We start from the raw sequence: 23,212 nt of genomic DNA, 5'->3' as shown, positions 1-23,212 counted from the left end.
CATTTATGTAACTTTTATCCAAAGCTCTTTACAATGTGCCTCCAATTCACACACATCACAGCCTACTACTACTAATGCTGTTTGCAGGTGTGATGAGGCTCACTGATGAAAGAAAGAATAAGCTGTCTAATCCTTTGCTTCGCTGCCCTCTGGCTCATTTTCTGGCGACTTTCTGAAGCTGCACTGCTTTTTTTCTTTTCTCTCACTCTCTCTCTCTCTCTCTCTCTCTCTCTCTCTCTCTCTCTCTCTCTCTTCATGTGCTGCAGTCAATTTGGCTCAAAGCTTTTACAGAAGTGTGTTTCTCAGCATTTTCGCTCCCCTATCTCCCTAAATCTTAATGGCTTTTGTCACAGTGCGACACGCTCGCAATAAGCTCCAGAGGAATCATGGCTGACCTTGGCTGCACAGGGCCAGACACAACATATCACAACAGGTAGCTTTCCAACCAACAATATGCTACAGGCATGCTGATAATTCCTGCAAAAGACTTAATTAACAACCGCTCTGCCATCCGTCTCATTAATGACCTGCTTCGTCCATGTGTTTGTTGATGTACCAAACAGCAGCTCAGGTTTAAACACAGTCACACCACAGACATTTCTCCCACACACATTCATTAAAGTGAGGGGAGGTAATGTGAGCTGACTGATAAGCATCAGGATGATTGGAGGACTGCTGAGACAGACAAATTAAAGGATAGTGTTTGAGTGCAAGAGGGAGTATATTATATAAAATAAGGAAATATGATGCTTCCCTAGTTTTCCTATTGGCAGTTTCCCATTGATCACTGATTAAAAGCTTTTTTATCTCCTCCTGCTAGACAAACATGCCATGACAGTATTCTGATATGCAAGTCATCTAATTAAGTATTCATGAATATTTTGAGAGAGTGGAGTAAGGTAAATATTTTTTTAATGTTTTTTTATGACAAATAATTAAATATATAATAAGAAAAAATGCTAATGGGATCACCTGCTTTGCTCTGTATTCTTGCAAGATATTCATTGATGTTAAAGACGTACATCTTTAATTGTTCAAAAGAAAAAGGGTTTCAGACTAAACCTGAGACTAAATGACTTAATAAGATGTAGTTTTGTAGTTAAGGCTTGGCTGGGTTTAAAAATAGCAGGTGAAGCACTTTGGTGCCACTCTACAGCCTCGATGTTAAAGAGGACCTGGCAGAAAGCCGCCGGTTAAACCAATCAGACGCAGCCAGCTGTGTCACAGGCAGGTGCCATGGTTACCTGGCTGCCACGGCAACTTGGGTCAGTGTGTCCTGTCAAGCAATGATGGATGAGGTAGGTTTAAAAAAAACAGAAGAGAGAAAACATACAACCACAAGTTTGCACACACACACACACACACACACACACACACACACACACAGAAACATGCATGCCCTGGCACACAGGCCCACAGTGAGTATCGCCACAACAGGAGTGCAAATGGTTCTTGGATGGCTGCCACGCAGCATCTGGGATTCGAGAGGGAAAAGGGCCTCAGCAGCTTAAATGGCAGGTAATCAACAAAGAGAGAAAGAGAGATCATACTCAGGCTCTGCCTTCAACAATGGAAATGAGTCCCATAGTTTCATCGGCTCTCACTGGCTCTGGTTTCTGAAAATACTTTTTTCTTCAGGGAGTAAAGATGTTATTAAAACTCACAATTAGGCTTGTAAACAGAAAAGCAATTCACTAATGAATGCCACCCATTTCTAAACCATCCGTGACAGATTATCATCTGGTACGAAACACTTTGTCCCCCTAATCTTCACATCAAGAAGAAGCCCAAAGAACATTCAGGACCAGGTGATCTGCAACTTTCTTCTTTCCACAAATATTAGTCATCTGTTTTCCAAACTAACTAAGCATTAAAATCTACAGCTGATGTGAGATTGTTTGGAAGAAGAAATGCAATCATCTTTATCAGTACAGTATGGTGTATTATGAAAAAAACCTGTCTGAAAACTTCATTAATGTTCAGCCAAGATTATTTCTTTTTCAAAATAATACATCATACATCATCAGTCGTTCATCATTAAAGCTGTCTGAATCAGAGAATTTACAATCATGGAAACTTGGAGTCACCTTAAGGGTGTCCATCTGAAATACTGAAATTTTTACATACGCAGTGCACATCTGAAAGCGGTCATCCACAAGACAAACTGACAGAGAAAACGGCAAAATTACAAGCCCTGTCCTCTGTGTCGTGTTAGAGGGAGACTCCCAGGAGAGGCTGGAGAGAGAAAATGGAGAGGAGAGTTATGCAGAGAAACAGAAAGAGAAGTACAGCAAGAGAGGGGAAGGGAAATTGGTGTATATGGAGAAAAAAGGGGGGATAAAGGGATAGAGTGTACAGTCTAAGAGCCATGGATTGAGGAAGAGGAGAGAAGGTGTTTCTGTGAGTGTGTGTGTGTCTATGTGTGTGTGTGTGTGTGTGTGTGTGTGTGTGTGTGTGTGTGTCCAGGCATATAGACAGCGGGCCCAGTAAATCAAGGCTCTGTGCTCCTCTCCCCCAGTTGCACTTAGCTAATGAAAAGCATCACTACGCTACCTCGACCGCGACCCCACTTAGAGCTAAGATGAGGGAGCAAGAGGGAAGTGAAAGGAAGGGAGGGAGAGTAGAGGGGAAGGGAGGGGAGGAGGACAACTCTCAAAGGCACCGTTCTGTCCTTCTGCTCAGAGATGACGCATGGACACAAATTAGTCCTGGCACAGACAAATGATCCTAACAGAAATGTGTATCCAGTCATGCACGTGCACGAGGGACATATGCTAAATACATGGAGTCATGTTGATGGGGGACGCTACAATGTATAAACACAATTATAGCTCTGCTTATGCTCAGACAACATTTTGTGTTTCACAAGTTTACAAAATGAGGACAGAGAAAGACAAAGACAGAAATACTGTAGTTGCAACATGAGCAGGTGATGTGTGTGTTGCATTCACAGCTTCTTAAATATTGAAAATAATTGAAGAAATTGTTCCCTACTAATTAATTTGATGATATACATAGAGGTTCAAACTTTAAGGTCGTTCTTTTGCTGACTGTTATCTTTATACTGTAATTTAGCCTCAGTAGCTAGCAGTAACTAACTAGCTAAACTAACTAAAATTTAAATATTTTGTTTCATCCAAAAAAGATGGAACTCCTTCCAGAGCCATTTGATTGGTTGTTTAATAAATTCAAATACATCAATAAAAACACATAGTTCATTCTTCATGCTGCTCATTGATTTAAAGAACAGCTCAAAATATTTTTTCTGCACTTTTTTAGCCGAATTTTACTTTGCATATCCTCCGATCAACAACAACATATTTGACCGCCAAAACAAAAGTCCTCTAAAGCCACACACGCACAAACAAACCCACCGTACCCACCCTGTCAAGAGCGGAGAGCCTCAGTCTGAGGGTAAATGTTTGCAGTCAGGACCTCCTGTTTTTGCCAGGTGCATTTTTAGCTGCTACATCTGGAACTAAGGCCCACACATTCAAATCCACACTCACACTCTCGCTCGTTCACATGTGTCAACGCAAACTTCCAGCTTCGTTCCCATATGCATGGCCAACATGCCACTTCTAATGTAAAACACCACATGTGGCTCCACTTAAAGCTCCGTGAGAGGAAAGTCTTTCTGCATGAATTGGAAGAGTGGCTCAGAAACACAACGAGGGGCATGTTGGAGTAAAGATGTAGGCTACAGTATCATTTTGCATAATGATGTAATTTGACACAAACCCTGTGTCCCCTGATGTGCAATAACTGTCTCACAGAAACAATTAGTGCAGTAAATACAGACCTTTGGAGATTAAAGTTAGAGGTTGAGGACATTTTTAGCTGAATTTGTGTTTTTCTCTATAAAATTTTGCAGGATCACATGATCTTTCTCTTGGGTGCAATTTTTTTGTCTCTTAAAAAATAAAATCTGGGCTTTTTTTTCTTGCAAAGGAATCCTAGAGGCTGCACTAAATACTCCTCCTTTACATGTAAAGCATTTCCACCGTTGAAGATTCACTCTGTGTGAAAGAAAGTGAGGGGGTGACCTGAAGAGGTGAATAGTTTTCTGAATGAGGGACTACCTGGCTGATGGACGAGATGAAGACAGGGAGCGAATGAGTCACTCAGGGAAAAAAAAATAAAAAAGGACAAAGACAAAGAATGCCAAGACCAGCCTGAACACTGGACGCCATGACTCAGTGAAGTCGAGCATGAGGAACAGGCCCCACAGAAACTAACAGGACGGGGAAAGAGAAAAGTCCTGCACCCCCCCAAGATGAAAAAGCTGAGCCACACCTGCTTTCAATTTCCACCAAATTGAAATTCTGTCAGGAACAATGGGCGCCTTTGTGAGACAGGGAGAGAGAGAGAGAGAAAACGAGAACGAGAAACACATAAAGAGGGGAAACGAGAATCTGGATGATATTTGCAAAATTTGTAAGTGTCAACATTTCCATGTTTCATACTTTCTCCCATTCTATAAAGCAGTTTTATAGATACATGAAAATGATGGCATGGTGACGTACTTCCATGTGGTCTACAGGTAAAGAAACTTAGACGGGGATGCAGTAAAAAACATGTCTGAACTGTCCTGCAAGACAGATTCTCTCGATTTCAAATTGTTCATTGTGCTTATTTGTCTAATTCTTCTATACTGTCCGGTTCTCCATTTATATGATCAGAAAAAGCTGGATCCTTTATAATGATCTATTAGGTTTAAAATCAAATGAATGATCCTGTAATGACAGAATTCTTCAGATTATTTGAATCCACATCAGACTTCTGTTGCGCATTTTACTGAACTTTGTAAGAGTCTGCTTCACCTCGCGGTACACTCTGCTCTCGCTGGCAGCCTCCGTTCCTGAACTCTCTCTGAATCTGTGATGTCAACACGCAGATGTTATATCAAACGGCTGAAATGAGCAGAGTGGCTACGATCACTCTGCAGGACGATTTCAATGGAACTGCGCTCCCAAATCATGTTTGTTTCACCGGCTTTACTCAGTGCAAAAATGAGGGGTATCCTAAATTCTTCATGTCAGAGACCCTTAAATTAGAAACTCTAAACCATGACTCCCTTGTTGATTGAGGGGCCGTCCTATGGCCCTCCAATTATGAACATTTTTACAGTAGATGGGAAAATAACAGAGGGAGAGTGAAAGCTCCTATCAGGATAGTCATTGTTCTGGTTATAACCCCCGAGGGGCCTTCTTCACTGTGATTATGGGCTCATCATGATTGGCAGAGCAGAAGTACCCATGATCATGGTAAAGCAAGTCAAGCAGGCTGTATAATCCACAAGCACACTCACTTTTGGTGGAATTCAACACATTCAGGAATCCAATTTAGCATCACAAACATGAAGCACAGCACAAATCAAAAGAAGCCAAAAAATATTTAACACATTAACCTGAATTTTTGCAATTTACGAGACACTGATACAACACATTTCTTTCCCTTTCTCCATCCATACATCATGGGAGTATGGATCAGTCTACAAGAACATATCCCAGGGGTCTGACACTATGGGCTGGTTGCCAGATTGTAGTAGATTCCTCCTCCAAGCATCAGCAAACTGAGACACACTGCATGTGTATCTGTAACTACCTCACAACTTATGTGTTTGTGATATTATACCTATGGATGCATCAAATCAACCTATAAACATGTACATTTGTCTGTGTGTGTGTGTGTGTGTGTGTGTGTGTGTGTGTGTGTGTGTGTACGTGAGTGTGCAGGTGCTGTACTGTTTGTGCGAGCGTGCGATATGATCAATACCATATGCAGACAGAGAGACACAAAGATCAATGAGCTGTGATCATGAAGTCCAGCTCGCTTATGATCATTAGTCAGCTGCTAATGAACTTAGAATGCCATGTTTGCTAATGAGCTCCCGTCTCTTTGAGTCCATGTCAGGGAAGACAAAAACAACGCACAAGCACAGGACGAGAGCGCAACAAAGATGTGGCTTTGAAATGTAGATTGTAAGCAGGTCCGCGTTCCCCAGTGTTACATGTTAATACACATGTTACAACTTTATGCTTTCAGGTGTGTGTGTGGCTTTGTTTACATGCATAAGCTGCACTTTTGCACACCATCTCTTCAGTTTGCAGCTTCCTGCTCATCCTGCTGATTTGCACATTGGTATAGTACAAAATAACAGGAACACCCGGGAAAGTTATTTTTCAAGCTAGAGTGGTTCCTGCTTATTACATGTACATATTTGCTGGTTTTCTCTGACTTATTTGACAATAAAGTGAATATCTTTTGTGTTGATTGGACAAAAGAGGACATGACACGACACAACACTAGCATTTTTTGTGATTTACTGGCATTTTCAGGCTGATTGATTAATTGAGAAAATAACAGGAAAGAAAATACACAGAACCACACCTAAGGGTTCAAATTGAAATAGCATCAATAAGAAAGTTTAACTTGTTCTGAGGTCATTGATTGGATATAAAAACCATCAACAACATACAAGTTCCAAATTTTCATAATGTGAGCATTTACTCCTTTTTCTCTGTTTTCTCTGACAAAACAAGGAATTTGTAGTTGTCACCTTGAGCTCTGAGAAATATTCTGACATTTTACAGACTAAACATTGAATCAATGAATCCTTAATCCTTATTTGCAGCCCTACATTGAATGTAAGTTAGATTTGTTGCAGCTTTACAGTAATTATTTCAATCTTACTTCCAATGGTCACCCTTGATTTTGAGGATAAGGTTTTTTGATCTTTGAAGTGTCTGCAGACAGATCTGCAGCATCCTAGCCAACATCTACTAAACTACACGGGCAGAGATCCAGACTTGGGCATGAGAAGCGGGGGTAGAGCAGTGCACAGTGCCCAGGGGAAGTGTGCTGAAGCTGGGTCACAGGCCGGCTGGTGGTGGCCCGGGGGGCCTGCAGGGAGGCATCCGGTCACATCGCATATAAATCACCTGGCCTGAGATACACAGAGCATTGTTTAGCCAGAGCGATGGCTACACTCTCAGGGGACAGTCTGATTCTCCAAGATACACTACCATGCAGCATGCATGCATGCATACACACACATCCACAAATGCACCGGTTAGAGGAACGAGAGCATGGAGGACGCTCCGGTGGGAGTTGGAGGGATCTCTACCGGCGGACAGACAGCCTGTGTGGCAGCTGAGGAGGACATGAGGTCCCTCTGGACGCTGTAAGCTAAAACTAGGTCTGAGTGCAGTTTCATGTCACTTGGAGGTGGACATCATCATCACAGCCACAAATATCATCACCATTTTCATTACATCCTGGAAAAAGAAAAGTTTTTTCTCTTATTTATTTATTTTTTTTCCCCCAAAACATCCACATCAACAACACTCTGTTAACAGGATGAAGTAATAAAATTGAGCAATAAAGTTTGGACAACGCTGACTCCAGAAGGTCACAACTTCAAAAACAGCAGTCCCTGATGAAGACACGTGAGAGTATTTGACCTTTGACATTGTCCAGTGTTTCAAAAATAGCCCATTAATTGGATGTAGAGACAAGTTGAGGATGTTCTTTAATGTTTTTTTGTTTTTAGATTTGCCTCTCTCTATTCCTGTAAAAGAAAAAAGTGGTTCTTCTGCGGACAGAAAAATGCTGCCTCTTTCAAATAACTCGATTTCTAGCACAAATATTGCGACACACTTTCAATCTTTGACTGACAAAATAACACATTTCCAGGATGAATCCTTTAGGTTTTTTTCAGATGTTTGTTTCCAAAAACTCAAACACAAGTTACCTGGAGATATAGAGATATAGAGAGTATAAGGACAGTAATGATACTGCTGCTACCCGGCTGCACTAAGAGACGCCAAGACGGATTCATTACTCAGATGAATCTCCTCACTCAACGTGAGTTAATCACCAGGCATGGCTAACAGATACACTGTTATTAGCAGAGGGAAATGGCATTCCTAATACACACTGGGCCACACACATACAAACACACACAAGAAACCCACTCATAGAGAGGTGACACCCACAGAGGCGTGGCAGGCAGTAACAGGCCAATCAAAGCCTGATTGATTTTCAGAGCTCTCGGGGGATTCTGTTCAGTCAATAAGGGACTCTGTTAGACAACTGAAGACATGATGGATCTAAAATACATCTTGGTTTACAGTGTTTCAGCTGCCTTGTGCTGGACTACGACGCAGAAGCAGTTTTTGAGCAGCTTCAAAATCATGCCAGAGTCATTATGTGTTACTATATCACAATGTTATATCTTATTATAAATATTCTTCATACCATGTAACAATTAATGAACAGTGAACTCAATCATTACTGAAAGTCTTCAGATCAGTGTTTGTAGAGTGGCTGGGAAGGCTGAAGTCATTTTAAAGAGCTCCTTGAAAGATGTGGTATTGCACTTCCATAAAGTTGCTGGGTTAAAAAAATGTCCCATAATTCGACAACATAGCATCCTTCATTGGACGCTCTCATGCCCACGTCTTTCTCCACAACACGTTTTAAACACAGTCTTTCAGTTAAAGATTTGCCATCTCCAAGACCCAGTAATAACTATCTGCTAGTGATGTCATCAGGGTTATCTTTGACCCTGATGACATCACTGAGGATGTTTTATCATCCTTCTTCTCCCTATGACAAATAAACAGATGTTTATTTCTAAAATCTGTGGAATGCACCTTTAATATGCAGTAATATGAGGGTTTTTTAGTTAATTTTGGGTTAATGCTACATAAGTAGCACTTGATAAAGGCCCAAACCTTCAGCAGAATTTAAACAAGAGGGTAGCCAAAATTCAAAAAACAGATGGGGCCTTTACAGAGTGTGCAGAGTGACCTTTTTCATAATACTGCAATGTTAAAAAAGACAAACGTCAAAGCAATAGAGAAACACATTATTTGACTGTTGAGGCAGTTGACTGCACTTTTTCACGCTCACCTTGCTGTTTTAAAGAGAGACAGAAAAGATGAAAAATCTGCAGTCTGTAGTCTGACCCTGGAGGATAGCATGAACGTAATCCCAGGTCTAAATGGAGCACCCTGACAGCACTCGGGTAAACACTAGCGGGAAATTCTTCAGTGACTATGTAAAAAATCATATTGCCGGTGTTGCATCAAATAACGGTTGTTGTTATTCATGGCAGAGCTGCTTAGCATATTGTTGAGCGGTAATGAGCTCACAGAAGTATTTGGCCAGAGCTGAGGGAACTAGCCTGCATTTGTGGCTGTTTCCGTCAGCATGTCAAATCTAATATTCTCTCTCTGTGCGTGGGGCTGATAAATTATTAATAGCATGTATTTGAGGAGCTTTCTTAGAACCCACTCCTCGCACGTCACTCAGCCTCTGCTCGGTACTCTTCCTCCTCTCTCTGCTGATGTCACACCTCACAACACTCATGAGTCTTTCCCTCTCTTTCCTCCTCGGCGTTCATCTCTTTTTGTTCTTGATCTGAAGGGTGATAATGTTGGACTGGAGGCCTTGCATCTGGACCACTCAATGTCTTACTTTGCATATGAACTGCGTGAGAGCTTTTCCTGCACCCTGCCTCTTTCCCCTTACATCTAAATGGCTCGCTCCTCCACTGCAAGCTACAGGAAAGTAGGACAGATGCTTCATTTAACACTTGGGTGTGATCATTACACACTGTGTGTATATTATACAACGAAAAAAGCAATAAATTAATCTACAGTACTTCTCCAGTAAAGACGGTGCTATGCTGTGGCTAAGAGCATAAAGAGCTAGGTAATGTGAAATGTGACAACATGATAACATATTAAAGGCCCCGGTTTTTCACACTGATGTATGATTATGAGGCTGAAGAGCATCTTAAAAGGCACATTTTGCATTTAACGTGTGTATAGGAAGAAGGGTTTCTGAAACACAAAAGAGAGCAGTCATAAACAATGTGACAATACAAGAAAAAAAACTTCACGTTCTTCGGTCCATATTCACGTTCCCAAGGCCACACACAACTTCATGCGTGTCCAGGGGTGTGTTGGCGTGCCTGACTTTTTCTTTCTCATTCTTAACCAAGATGCTGTGTGGAAAGCCCCCTGTTCCTGACACACTCACTCAGTCCCAGATAGGAGAAGAAGTGAGCAGCAGCAGATTAAATTATACAGGAGAAACCAGAAATAGCTCTACAGCCGAGGCCGCGTGGACTCGACGCAAGAACACACCGATGCAAGTCGCCACAGAGCAGTCAACTAGATTAGTCTTCCCCGGATCACGGAACGGAGCCGACTACTGTAGATCTGCACATCACGCTCTTGAAGCTATTCCATCCACGGTGGGACAAATGAGAAAGGACCAAACACACTTGACCTTCTGTGACTAAAATATGAAAGATGTTAAGGAAGGAATCTAACATCCAGATTTACTGGTATTAGACCTGTGTTAAGTTTCTAACCTCTGAGCCAGACTTCCTTCAAAAAACCTCCAACTTTCAGCCAAATCTTTAAATCCCACAAACATCAAACACATGCTGCGCTTGGAGGCCACAGTGGTGCTGCTGTGTTGTGATTTGAAAAGACAAGACCTTTGACCATGAACTGTTCACCTCTTTACACTTCACTCACAAACATAACCGCCCACTTGCCATCATAACGGATGGTTATTTAGAAACCTGTGAGCAGAAAAAAAAAGCCATCAGGTCATTCATAAATTTGACAAATGCAGGTAGCTAGTGTCATACTTCTTTACTTGACAACATGAAAAAATTCTGATCTTGACCTTTTGCTGATTACTGACCCAGATTCATACTCGCACACATCCCTGACCAGGATTTCTTACCCAGAACATGCAGGAGAGGCAAACCCACGTCCTGGCCCTTCCTGCCAGAGCGGAGGGCAGAGACAGAGAGACAGAGGGCATCCTGGAGAAAAAAAAAGGTGCCACCAGAGGCTCACGGCAGAAATCCACAGTATTCCCAGAAATTCCCGGCGGTTCCAAACAGTCTTTGGTGACACAGATCCATGCCAGACGTGCGAGGTGCACACAGGGTGGGAAAGGGAATGCTGCTCTCGTTTTCTCTCTCTCTCTGATGGCCTTAGTCAGTCTCCCTCATCTGAGCTCCCTCCCTCTCTTGGTTGCTTGCTCTACCTCCTCCACTGCTGCTCCTTCACTCTCTCTCTTCTGCCTTCCTCTCCGTCCCTGTTCAAGTGTGGTAACTTTATTCCATGAAGGAAAGGGGGTGGTGAGACCTGGCCTTTATTTTTCTTCCTTCCAAAACTCCCCTCTCCTCAAATGATCCTTGTTAGTCCCTCCTTTCCCCTCGCTCTCTTCACCCCTCACACATACACACACACACACACACACACACACACACACACACACACACACACACACACACACACACACACACACTCTATTCATTGACCACCCTCCACCCCTTTGGCTTCCTTGCATTGCATACCTCACCTCTCTTTCCCTCCACCTATCTTCTGCAAGCATGCTTGCTCATGTCTGCACTAATGTCACTTCAATTTTTCATCAGCAACTCTTTCCTGTCTCCAGAGCTCCTCTCCTCCTTCAAAAATGTGGATGGACAAACAATGAAAAACTAACAGGTAGAAGCCGATGGGATGATTAGAAAATATAGCTGAGCTGGTTTACAGATGTTGCATATACAGGTGCACATATATTCAAGTAATTTAGTGTTACCTGTAACATTAGAAAACCTGCCAGAGACACATTACAAAAGGTCAAAATAGATGCAGAGGAGGCAGAGACATCTTGACTTATGTGTAAAACCCCTGGATCCTACACTTCCCACAATGCAAATCAGCAGTGTCTTTCCTAAGAGCTGTCCTGCCCATTAAATGCCCACGTCTTTCCAACTTAGTGGCCTACATTGGCCTACATTGTACACTAATAGCACAATGTTAAATCAGGATTCATATAGTTTTCATTGATTAGGACTATATTGTATTGTGAAATATACTTTTCTTATTCATATACGTCATATAGGTCAATATTGACATTCTATACATTTAAATGAAACAATTACCTGAAGTGATTCACACTGACTGAGCAGGTAGGGGACTAACATCTCCCTTGAGATAACTTTTATTTTTTAAACTTTTAACTTTTTAACCTCCCTGCATTCCCGCATAATCTCTATATGTGTGCTTTTTCAATCTCCCCAGGTCCTCTGCGTCTGCATATGCTAAATATGCACACATGCATGTATGCATTTCTGAGCACATGCGTGAGGGATTGCTATATGCATGTGTACATCTATATAAAGTACAGCACTGAATCAACATTATATCAGCAGTGCGGACACATTACATCACTCCACAGTCAGATCCATAAAGGGCTAAGAGCCAATTCATTTTGAGAAAACACCCTCTATTGATCCCTGCTGCACTCCATCACTTCCACTGTAACAGTTACCTCGATCCATAGGGTAACCTGACACATAATCCGTGTGTGTGTGTGTGTGTCTGCCTCTGTGGGAACTCTATTAACATAAAGTAAGCAAAGAGCACAGTGTCAACACATTGGAGAAATGCTACTGGTTTGTCAGAGGCAGTCATGTTAACTCCTGAACTGGTTTTTCAATGGATTCTGTGCCAGTGTTTGAAACATGACAGCCAGTCTTTCCCTGCAGCCAGATGGTCTAAACTGGGTTGCTAGCAGCCTCTAGTGGCCTCCAACCAACCCTCAGACGCTCTGCAGATGGTGAGCAGTGCTCGAGCATGCAGCTTATGCTGTTTTTTTGTCTCTGGGTGCAGCCAGAATAGCCATTTAAGTGATACTTTACTACCTGCAAAAAGCATTGATTTTTGCATTGCTATTGGGAGGGGTGTATTTTCTCAGTACAACATTTTTGCACAGTGAGGTCAGGTTCTTATTCCCTTATTCCCAGTGCAACATGCCAGACCTCACTGAAAACACACAGGCGGGCACACAAACACACACACACACACACACACACACACATACACTTATGCATTCACGTTGTCCCCCAACAGAATTGTACTCATGGAAAAATGAATTTGGACCATCATTGGACAGTAAAACTCTCCATTAAAGCCCAGACTAATGATGTTAGCAGCCTGCTGTAGCTATTTAAAAGTTCACATACATGTACATGCACTGACAAATGCACATAGAGAGTGATACTTGATCACCAGCTCCACCAATGCAAACACGCCTTAGACAAGATGTTCAAATATTTTGCTTGTATTAGATACACTGCTTAAACAGAAAGAAGAGGGGAGAGGAAGAGAGAAGAGCAAAGTTGAAGAAAAGTATTCCACATTGACTCTGCAGTCTCCTCTTCTGTCGCTGGAGAATCCATCACATTAAAGCTTTAATGCTAGAATAACAAAGCATCCATCACACTGAACGCCAGCCCAGAATACACTGAGCCATTCAGGGTAGAAGTCTGCAATTCTCTGGGCACGGTACCTGCACAGCGCTCGCCAGGGCCAGCCAATATTTCTCAGTGTGAAAGGTAAGCTGGGAGCATGTGATAAATACAACGAGCAATGAATGAGGTTTTCATGCATATGCTGGAGAGGCAATCTAGAGGGAGAGAATAAGGAGCCATTCAGTGGACAGCTTTCCCATCACCCTCTTCTCTTTTGGCTGTCTGCAGTACTGCCTGATGTGAATTTACTGCCCGGGGGGACATTAGTTAAATGAATAGGGAAGCAAGTAAACACCAAATACAGAGGAGAGGAGAGTAAACAAAGGGTGAGGAGAGGAGAGAGGAGGAAAGGAGACACAAAAAGGAAAAAGGAAATCAGATGTCAATGGAAAGAAAGGAAAATAGAGGAGAGGAGACATGAAGGGATGGGGTTGGATAAAAGAAAAGAAAAAGAACAGGACGAAAGAGGAGAAAAGAGACAAGGAGAGGAGGAGAGAGGAGGTGAAAGGAGAGGAAAGGAAAGGAAAGAAAGGAAACACAGAGATATACGAGGAAAGGAGAGAAGAATCAATGAACTTAAAGGAAAGAAACAGAAAGGAAGATAAACTGTAGAGACAAGGAAATGGGATGTGAGGATGTGAAAAGAGGAGAGGAGACTGTTACCCTTCCATAGTAGCACAATAATGTCACCATAGTAACACACATGGAGGAAACCTTCACGCATCATCATCCTGCTGCCTCCCTCTCTGTTTCCGTAGCTCTGTCTTACCGAACCACCACCCATTCACAGTCAAGCACACGCCACACCAACCACATTCCCAGCCCATCTCCTGTAGTAACCCGGCCCTATCGTGCGGGAACTGCCGCGTGAGCCCCGTTGCCATGGAAACTGAACACCTCAAGGCGGTCCTTGGAGGGAAGACACAGAGCCTTACCTCTCCACTTTCACCTCCCAGTCGGTCACGTGAGCAGCTCTGGTGCTGCAGCTGGAGCGACAGAGCAGCAACAGACTGAATGGTCGTCACGTACACTGCAAAAAGTGACCAAGGATGATGCTTGGAGGAATAAATCTCATTTACTTGTCCCAAAACTTGCTGTAGAGGTTGGAGGGCAACTCTCCTGGTCACTTAACAAATATACCCGTGACCTACCAAACTGCTGTTGCAATAATCGGCTCAATACATCGTGGCAACTTTAACAGCTATATATTATGTTGCATTCATCTGTGATTAAAAAAGCAAAAAGTTGATCATAGAGGGGGGAAGAAACTGAAATTTTGAGTGGAGTGCCATTTAAAACAAGTTGAAATATTCTTGTAAAATCAGTCAAATACAGAGAAAAATGAGATCTTTTCAGAGATCAGGTAAAATTTTCATCATGAGGGCTACATGAATGTTCCTAAGGAACAAGGATACAAATGTAGAGCATGCCAAAGGGTACAATATATATATATATATACGTAGTGGAGCAAGCGGAGCATCTGTCCTATTTGACAGTACAGGCACAAGGGTTGAGGATGTGGCTAAACTAGCCCTCTCTGTAATAGTAAGGCTGGGATCAGTTTGAGAAATGGTGAAAAAGCCGTCATCTACCACATTGATTTATTGACAGTTTTCACGAGTGTTTCTACGAGTGAGAAAATTTCAATCTAAAGGAAACTGTCTTTCTTGATTGAAGGAAAAAAGGCCAATGCTGAAAGCACAGGCTGAACAAAAGCTGCGACTGAATGAACATAATGGGTTGGGGATTCATTGTATGGTGTGTGTCCGCAATCACTAACAGGCTCCACACACATGTACACACACATAGGAGAGAGTGCGACAGGGGCAGTGTGGTTGGATTGAGCGCGGGTGTAGAGATAAGGAGCTGCGGCAATGGGGTGGGGTGGGGAGGGGGGTGGCGGCAGTGGTGGCGGTGGTGGTTGCTGCTGGTGCTGGTGCTGGTGGGAGGGTGTCGGGGCTCGGAGAGACGGGCGGCTGCAGCACTGCACGCTACGGCGTCACTCACCGCAAGCCAAATCCCATCATCACCAGACTTTATAACACCACGGCTGCCCAAACACTTCTCATACGCAACAGCACAGAGCTTGCAGTGGAGGGAGAGTTACAGCACTGCAACACTCAAGTTTCCAACCTTTCGACTGAGATTCATGCCCAGGATTGAAGCTTTTCATGATGCAAAATTAGCCAAAGTTGAGGATGAAAATATAGGAGATGAAAAGTCCCGAAAGGTGTTTTTACTTCTCACTGGGAAACACATTCTTTTTAAAAAACTGCTGAGGATGCAGTGCATTACACTGATTTGATCACCGTTTCTAGCCTTAGGACCATTGTTCTAAAAAAAAAAAGGGCTCTGTGCTTGAGAGGTGCTTGTGCCGTTTAAAAATGTGGCAGAGAAAAAAAAATAAAATCACCTCCAAAAATGATCCCACACATCACCATTAATTAGAGGATCACCTCAGGCACCGTTTTTGGGTTCCTTGCATGTGTGGAAGTGCGCACGTTGGAGTGTGCGAGAGGAAATAGTGCCATTTAGAAATACCGGAGTTGTTACACATGATTGATTATCTGCTAAAGAAAGGAAAAAGGCAAAGATTGCAGTGCGGGTTTTGCTAATAACATTTGCTCCGGGGGAAGAAGACAAAAAAAAAAAAGAGAGCGTGCATTCAGCTGATACCATTCAATGAACTCAGATTGGCCTTTCGTGCTCATACACATGTGCCATTCGATCGTCGGAATATGGCGCAGAGATGAAAGACTCACAACCCCCTCATCAAAAACGAGCAAATACAGCATGACATGCAGTGGAAGGAGATGAATGGGGGGGTAGGTGAGAGCTCTTTCTTGGGAATACGCAAACCCCCAATAATGGTGCATTACAATTCTGCAGTTGGGAAAGCAAGGTGACCCTATGCATCAGGAGGAACTATCATTTGCTCCAGGTGGTTGCTGCAAGTGGAAAATCCAAAATCCGATCCCCATGGTTCCCCACCATCTTTATCTGGAGCAGCTGCCTGGAGACCACTTGGAGATGTAACACTGACCTTGAATCAGCACTTAAGAGGGACGCCAACCAGCCTTCCAGAACCCATGGTCCATGACCAGCAGCCAAGCTTGTTTTCACAGCTACGTCATTTGGTGGTGTGGGTAAAGCCGACTGTATGCATGTAACGGCTGAGTGGTATGACTGGGAACAAGGCCCGTCCTGATGTATATTTCATGCAGGATGAGAATCCCAGGTATGTTTTATGCCATTTATTGTCAAAGAAAGTCGCCTGCATGGGCTGAAGTGAGGCATGAAAGATGACATGTGCAGAAGTCGTCCTCTAAGTCCACTGAATCCCAGTCCCAGCACCCATGCCCCCACCTCCATGAAGTCTTACCTTGTCTCGCTTGGCCCCCCGCAGAGGGAAGAAGCAGGCGAAGAGGAACTTGCCCCAGCTGATGACGGCAGCCAGGCACCAGTTGAGGCGAGCCATGCCTGCGTCTGTCCCGTCTCGTCTGCCAGCCTCTTATCTCCCCCCTCGGCTCCGGGTTAGGATCCTGCAACCCCCGAAAAAGAACGATGTCAAGCGAAAAAAGACCTCGTGGAGGCAGGAGACCCTCTTGTCCTAGTCCGTGGAGCAGAAATGAACTGAAAACCTTCCTTCAAGTCAGACGACGACTGAGGATTTATTTTCCTTTCAGAGCTTTTTTTTTTTTTTTTTTTTTTTTTTTTGCAAATTTTGGCTACCTGTCTGGATGTGTGTCTGCAATCCCAATTTGTGGGGGAACAAGGGGGGGCCGGTGTGGAGCTACTGGCGTCCCACAAACAGACTAGACCCTTGGACGGTCTAGAGGGACCCAGAGCATCAAGAGCCTAAAACTGTCTTCCTGTCTTTCCATCCATCTGTCTCTTGCTCTCTCTCGTCTCTTCTGTCTCCACAGCCCGGTCTAGATGAGTCAGTCTTCAAAGTGTGATGAGCACCGTCAGCTGCATAATGCGAAGAGCCTGTCGCTGATCGACGACACTGTTACACATACACACGCACGCTGGCATGCCCGCACTCACTGTCTCTCACACACACACATTCATGCACACATACACTCGCCTACAAAAGGAAGAAAAAAAAAAAAAAAGCTGTCCTGGCACATACATCCACAGGCAGAAGAGCCCCCCTCTCATCACACGGCTCCCCTCCAAGCTCAGGATCCCCGGTGCTTCGCGCTCACACACTCAGCTTACACACACTGGTCTCTCTCTCTCTCTCTCTCTTGCTCTGTGCTGCTCTCTCTCTCTCTCACACACACACACACATACACTGATGCTGCAGCACTTACTCAGCCAGCGCGGGAGGAGGGGAGCAGAAGAGTGAGGAGGGGGGAGAAAGGGAGAAATGATTGGGAACAGAACGGCTGAAAGAGAAAGAAAAAAAAAGATGGAAAATAGAAGGGGCTTGTATTGAGAATGACAGATGCAGTGTATTCATTCTGTGTTCATATTTCAGAGTTGAAGCCAGTGTCACAAGAGGGGACAGCAATGTGTGTACAAACGAAAAGTGCGCATCAAGTAGTGATGCTGGGAGAGGTGGAGGAGTGACAGAATGGACTGAAAGAGTGAATGGAGGAGTGAAAATGGACGGATGAGAGACATCAGGAGAAGAATGACAAAAAGGAAGGCAGCGAATCGCGGGAGGAGGAAAGAGGCAGGAGGGGAGTATGTGTTTGAGAATATTGAGCAGAGACTACAGGCGAACACACACACCAGCATGCGCAACACACATACACACACGCACACACACGCACAAACGGACGCGAAGCAGCAGCCGTCACGGTGCAAGGCTGATACAAGGCAGGCACGGGGTGAGATGGTTGTGGAGTGTGTGGAGAATTGGGTCGAAAGGAGAGAAGGAGGGAAGGAAAGAAAGAAAGGGTAGAGGATGGCAGAAGAGGAGAGGAGCAGGGTGTTGAATCATTGTGTCTTGGGTGATTATTTCCCCTCTCTCCCTCTCTCTCTCTCTCACACACACACACACACACACACACACACACACACACACACGACTGCAGGTGGTGCACAGGCTCGTTCACTGTGCTGCAGTCTCTCTATGCTTCAGTGGGAGCACATTTTCACTGCAGAACGCTTTTCTCTGCTACAACCAACACCCCCCATCCCCGTCCCTATCCCCATCTCCAACCCCTCCCACCCTGCACACAACCGCCACACCAACACAATCACAACACATCAAAGCAATGAGCGAGGGAGATAAAGTGTAGAGAGGATGCTGTTCTGTCAACCAAAGCTAGCTTAGCCTGCAAGGGGAGGGAGCGTGGGGGGGTGGGGTGGGGTGGGGGGCATAACACAAATGGTTTGGCCATATGGAAAAGCACAGGCAATAAAAAATACAAATCTTTCCAATGATGACAGAGAGCTGCTCCCATAAGAGCTACTCTTCATATTATTATATAAAGGAAAATCTGCTCTGCAGTACACGTCTGCATATATACTATGCTATACACACACACACACACACACACACATATACAGAATGTACAGTAAGTAATGTGTCCATATATGTTGCTGAATGAACAGTATCTTGTCTCTGTGTCTGTTTCTTATTCACAATAATGTGTATGATCTCATTTATTTGTCAATGTTGTGCATTGCTTCTGCTCAGCAGCCACTGAATGAATGAATGAATGATGAATGAAAGAATGAAAAAAAGTGTAATTTTGGTTTACCTGGCATAAACCAATGAACAGCAGTTGACACTGAGCAAGGCACTGTCTCACTAGCAGCTCATGATGAAGCAAAATGCAGCGTGTAGATATACACAGTGAATAATTCAGGAAAAAAATGCTTGGTTTTAGTCCATTTTCTACTTCCCCCAGAGAAACTAAGATAAGTTTGGAGACTTGTGATTCCCCTTGAGACACATATCTCTTTGGTCAGATAACTGATGGGAATGAATTGTACTGAGTGTATTCACCACATGGGTGAAATAGCAACGACCCTGGGGAAAAGACTGAAAGAGCAGCGGCGGCAGACAACATCAGCTGTTTGCAAACAACAGGCCACGACTGGTCACAGCGTCCACTGTGAGCAGCTGTCGGCCGGCAGAAGATGATGGAAGACACCAGAGACCATCTCTGAACACAGAAAGGAGTTACAGCTGCCCCCCCCACCCCCAAATAAATATACAACCACCTGTTATCACATGACCAAACCTGACCCAGTCTAAACTCTGGGAAGCGAATTAAGCAGACCGAAATAAGCAGACCTTACATTAGGAATACTTAGGGATCGGGATGATACCATCATAGCACATTCCTACATTTACCAGAATGCCTTTCAGTATCTGAACTTGTTGCTTTCTATCACAGGTGAGATTATGGGCATATAGCTCACTGATTCTCAGCTGTCATACATGTAAAGCACATGATGTCTCATTGCATTTTGGTCCACCGAGGCTACAGTTGGAGGAACAACAGAAATATCTCCCTTTACTATAACAGTCGATGTATGATGTCACGATGATGTTGATGTAAAATGGCAGCTCTACAGAAAGAAGCTCCTCACTGTCTCAAGCTGAAGGACCAGCAGCAAATCCTGACATAGCACATCCTTAAATGTTTTAGCTGCATGACATATCTGTGCTCGGCTACTTGTCTGCAGGAGTAAGAAAAATGTGCCACCAAAAATGCAAAGCAGACAGTGTTTCTTTTTTTTCTCCTTCAGGTCAACAATATTGATGATATTCTGTGGAGCTGCTCCTTTTGCACTGAGCTGGTCCCCTGATTTACTTTGCAAGGGCTCTAACACATCTATAGCATTCCTCCCGAGATGTGAACCATTTAGATGCGAAACAGGCAGGTTTGAAGTAAGAATAAAAAATATATCGGCTGGGAATAATATCTCTCTTTAAAGAGGACATTTCACTTTGCGCAGAGCAGATGAATGAGGAGTATGTTTTTGTGCAGCACAGTTTTCTACAGCAGTGTGTGCTGTACATCTCAGTGTGAGACTGGGCATGTGTCCCACTCTCTTGGCAATGCGCTGACCTTTCTCATTAGGCATAAGCAACTTGCATAATCACTGCTGACTTCTATTGACTGGCCTGTCACACTGCCTATCCGTTTGAGTGGAAACCCCGTGAAAAAGAGCAGCCTGCCAAAAAAACTTCTCCCTCAATGACTTTCCCCTGTCATCTGCAGCCGGATCAGAATCTATCATTTTTCACCAAGTGCACAAAAACAGGGACTTTACAGCGTCAGCTACGATTTATCCTCTATTGCACCAACGGGTTTGAAGTAACATCGTCTATCAATATTTATCAATCGTTAGCTATTTATTAACGTCCAAAACCTTTCCCTTAATGCTGTGTAATGCTTATAATTTTGTTTCTAACTTATGATGACCCTTCCTCTGGGTGTAAAGCCTCACCTGCACGCTCACGTCTTGCAAGGTTCATGTAAATTTTTCATCACATGCAAACAAAATCTGAGTAAACCTAATCTGAGGTAATGCTCTTCACAACAAAGATTGTTTATGAATGTTTTCTACGTACAGGGCATCTTTTCTATTAAACCTCTTGTTGATTCTAAGGTCTAATCATAGATGAATGGAGTTACACTCATTTGTTCCCACTTGGATGAGATGACAGACAAGTGCTTTCTTGCCAAGAGATACATGAGAAGACTGGCACCGCTCTAGTGTCCTAAACCATCAGCGGATGATTAGCTTAGCTTAGCATAAAGACTGGAGATTCGGCAGGAAAATAAATGTAGGTTTTCATTACATTTCAGGCATGTAGCTGATTATTGAGGATGATTTAGAAACAGGAAGCAGAATGGGATTCCTTGGTTTACCCAAGGACAATTTCACATAGTGGTTTGAAAATGTGACCTGTGAAAAAAATCTGTGCCATCCATGCACATAATCAAAATAATTAGTAAAAGCAGCTCACCGCCGGAGTTTGCAGGCTTGCGGTGATGTCGCACAGGCTCACAGTGGAAACTGGGTAGCCATGGTTGGGATGGACAAGCTGGACAGCCGGGTACACAAGCTGCAAGAGAAGCAGGAGACAGTAGGAGGTGCACAGTTTAGTTTTCTGCACCAGCATCCCATTCACATTCAGTGCACAGAGTGTGCACTGTACTGAGCAGACAGCAGATTAGGTCCCATCACACACCTCATCATTCACTAACACGCAGATTCATCTGCCTTCCATTGCTCTCCCACCCATCCTTATATTCCCTCTTTTCCACTTTCACCTCTCCTCTGTATCAACTCTTTTGCCCTTTTCTTTTTCTGCCTCAGTTATAGCCTCCCTTTTAAAATACAAAGATGCATTATTTGTGTTTTTACCCTCTTACTCTCCTTCTTGTCTTCCATCGCTCATGCAAATCCTGTCCACAACAGGTTTAAAATTGGTTTAGCAGCACATCCACCCACATTTTTCCCCTTTCCTAAATCTAAGATCAATCCTAAAAATCTGAAACATATATTAAACGTCATCACACACACACACATAATGAAGCCTGCCTTTCTCTTGCACTGCAGGCATGTCAGTACTGACTCCTGGGTGCAGGGTGAAATATATAATGCATAATATAAATAACAATGACAACACCTTGCTGTATCAGAAATGTTCCTTTCCATCACATCTAATCCATGAGAAAGCACCGCAGAGACAGAGGTGACCCCTATGGCCTGTGATCAATGATTCAGTCTATTAAGTGAAGGTGCTTTGATCAGTAGTTCTCAATGACACTGGATCATAGTACTTGATCTCCAAAGGATTCAGTACTTTAACCAGCTGACTGAAGCTGAATTTGATCTTCTATAACATACTAATGATAACAATGGTTTTTTTCTTAAAATGAATCAAGAGAAAAGGTCTTTTGTTCTTCACTCATATGGATCATGGAGTATGGAGTCCATCCCTGCTCCAGGTGACAGGTTCATCGTTAGCAGGAGCAAATTATGTGCAGGGACGGGGGAAGCACTTGGATGCGCTTAGAGTGGAGGTCTATGAGCGGTGACACTTCGGGGGCACGCTGCCAAGGGAAACTCAGTTATCCAGCGACGTCTACTCCCCTCCCCCTGGTACACACAAACACACACATTCACACACAGGGCGACTTCCAACCTTTCTTTTTCAGACCCCAGGGGAGAAGGAAAGAAGGGAGGGAAGGGGTGATGATAAAGCTATTGACAGAGAAGGTGATATATGCTCTCTTAGCTACAACATGATCCTCTTTGTACCCGTACTTGTACTTTAATTTGTAGGTGCAAAATTTGGATGTGAAGTTGTTAAAGGGCAATTTGAGATTATTACAATTTGAATGCTAGAGGTTGCAAATAAACTCCTGACTAGATGTAACCAAAAGTGACCTTAACTACAATCTCATAAATAATTTCTTCTAGAGATGTTTTTAACCTTTAATTTTGAAATCTGTCTTTACTACAGTTCTACTTCATTCTACGGATTATTTGTATTTTTATTCTCATTGACACTTGGCATTTTGCAGATGCTAACAGATTTAATTTATGCTTTTACATAATTGTCATTATCAAGAACTCCATATGGACTTTCCTCAGTTTTACTGTCTTACAGTCTGGACAAGGACAGCTGATCTGGGTACAGCCGCAACAGGAGGAAGGTAATCAGCGATGTAAATGCCCCTGATAAGATGCAATCAGGTATCAGCCAGACGACAGCAGCGTAATGCAACTCAACAGCACCATTATCGTCGCAATCAGCTGGAGTCCCAGGCCAAATTAGAATCGACCCCTGATTCCTCTAAATCATGCGCTATGCAGCTTTCACTTTAAATAAGCCTTAAGCAAGTGGGAGAGGTTGATTCTTGT

General features: G+C 43.5%; 1 protein-coding gene across 11 annotated transcripts in view; it reads right to left on the bottom strand.

Annotated features, from left to right (window-relative positions):
• The window catches only part of tns1a (tensin 1a), a 78,811-nt gene extending 61,260 nt beyond the window's left edge, over window positions 1-17,551 (bottom strand). For 5 of the 11 annotated variants that reach the window (XM_071464143.1, XM_071464152.1, XM_071464144.1 and 2 more), the window contains exon 1: window positions 16,743-17,550. In XM_071464143.1, the coding sequence (XP_071320244.1) occupies window positions 16,743-16,838 (96 nt within the window). In that variant the 5' untranslated portion in view covers window positions 16,839-17,550. Of the gene's footprint in view, window positions 1-16,742 lie in introns of all 11 variants that reach the window. The other 6 variants (XM_071464146.1, XM_071464149.1, XM_071464157.1 and 3 more) reach the window with 3 other exon arrangements.
• Window positions 17,552-23,212: the final 5,661 nt, after the last annotated feature.

The sequence above is a fragment of the Trachinotus anak genome, unplaced genomic scaffold (assembly GCF_046630095.1).
Source record: "Trachinotus anak isolate AG129_WGS33_773 ecotype Australia unplaced genomic scaffold, CSIRO_AGI_Tana_v1 ptg000026l, whole genome shotgun sequence".
Classification (NCBI taxonomy): domain Eukaryota; kingdom Metazoa; phylum Chordata; class Actinopteri; order Carangiformes; family Carangidae; genus Trachinotus; species Trachinotus anak.
The sequence above is the reverse complement of the archived record's forward strand: the minus strand, read 5'-3'. Positions and strand labels throughout refer to the sequence as shown.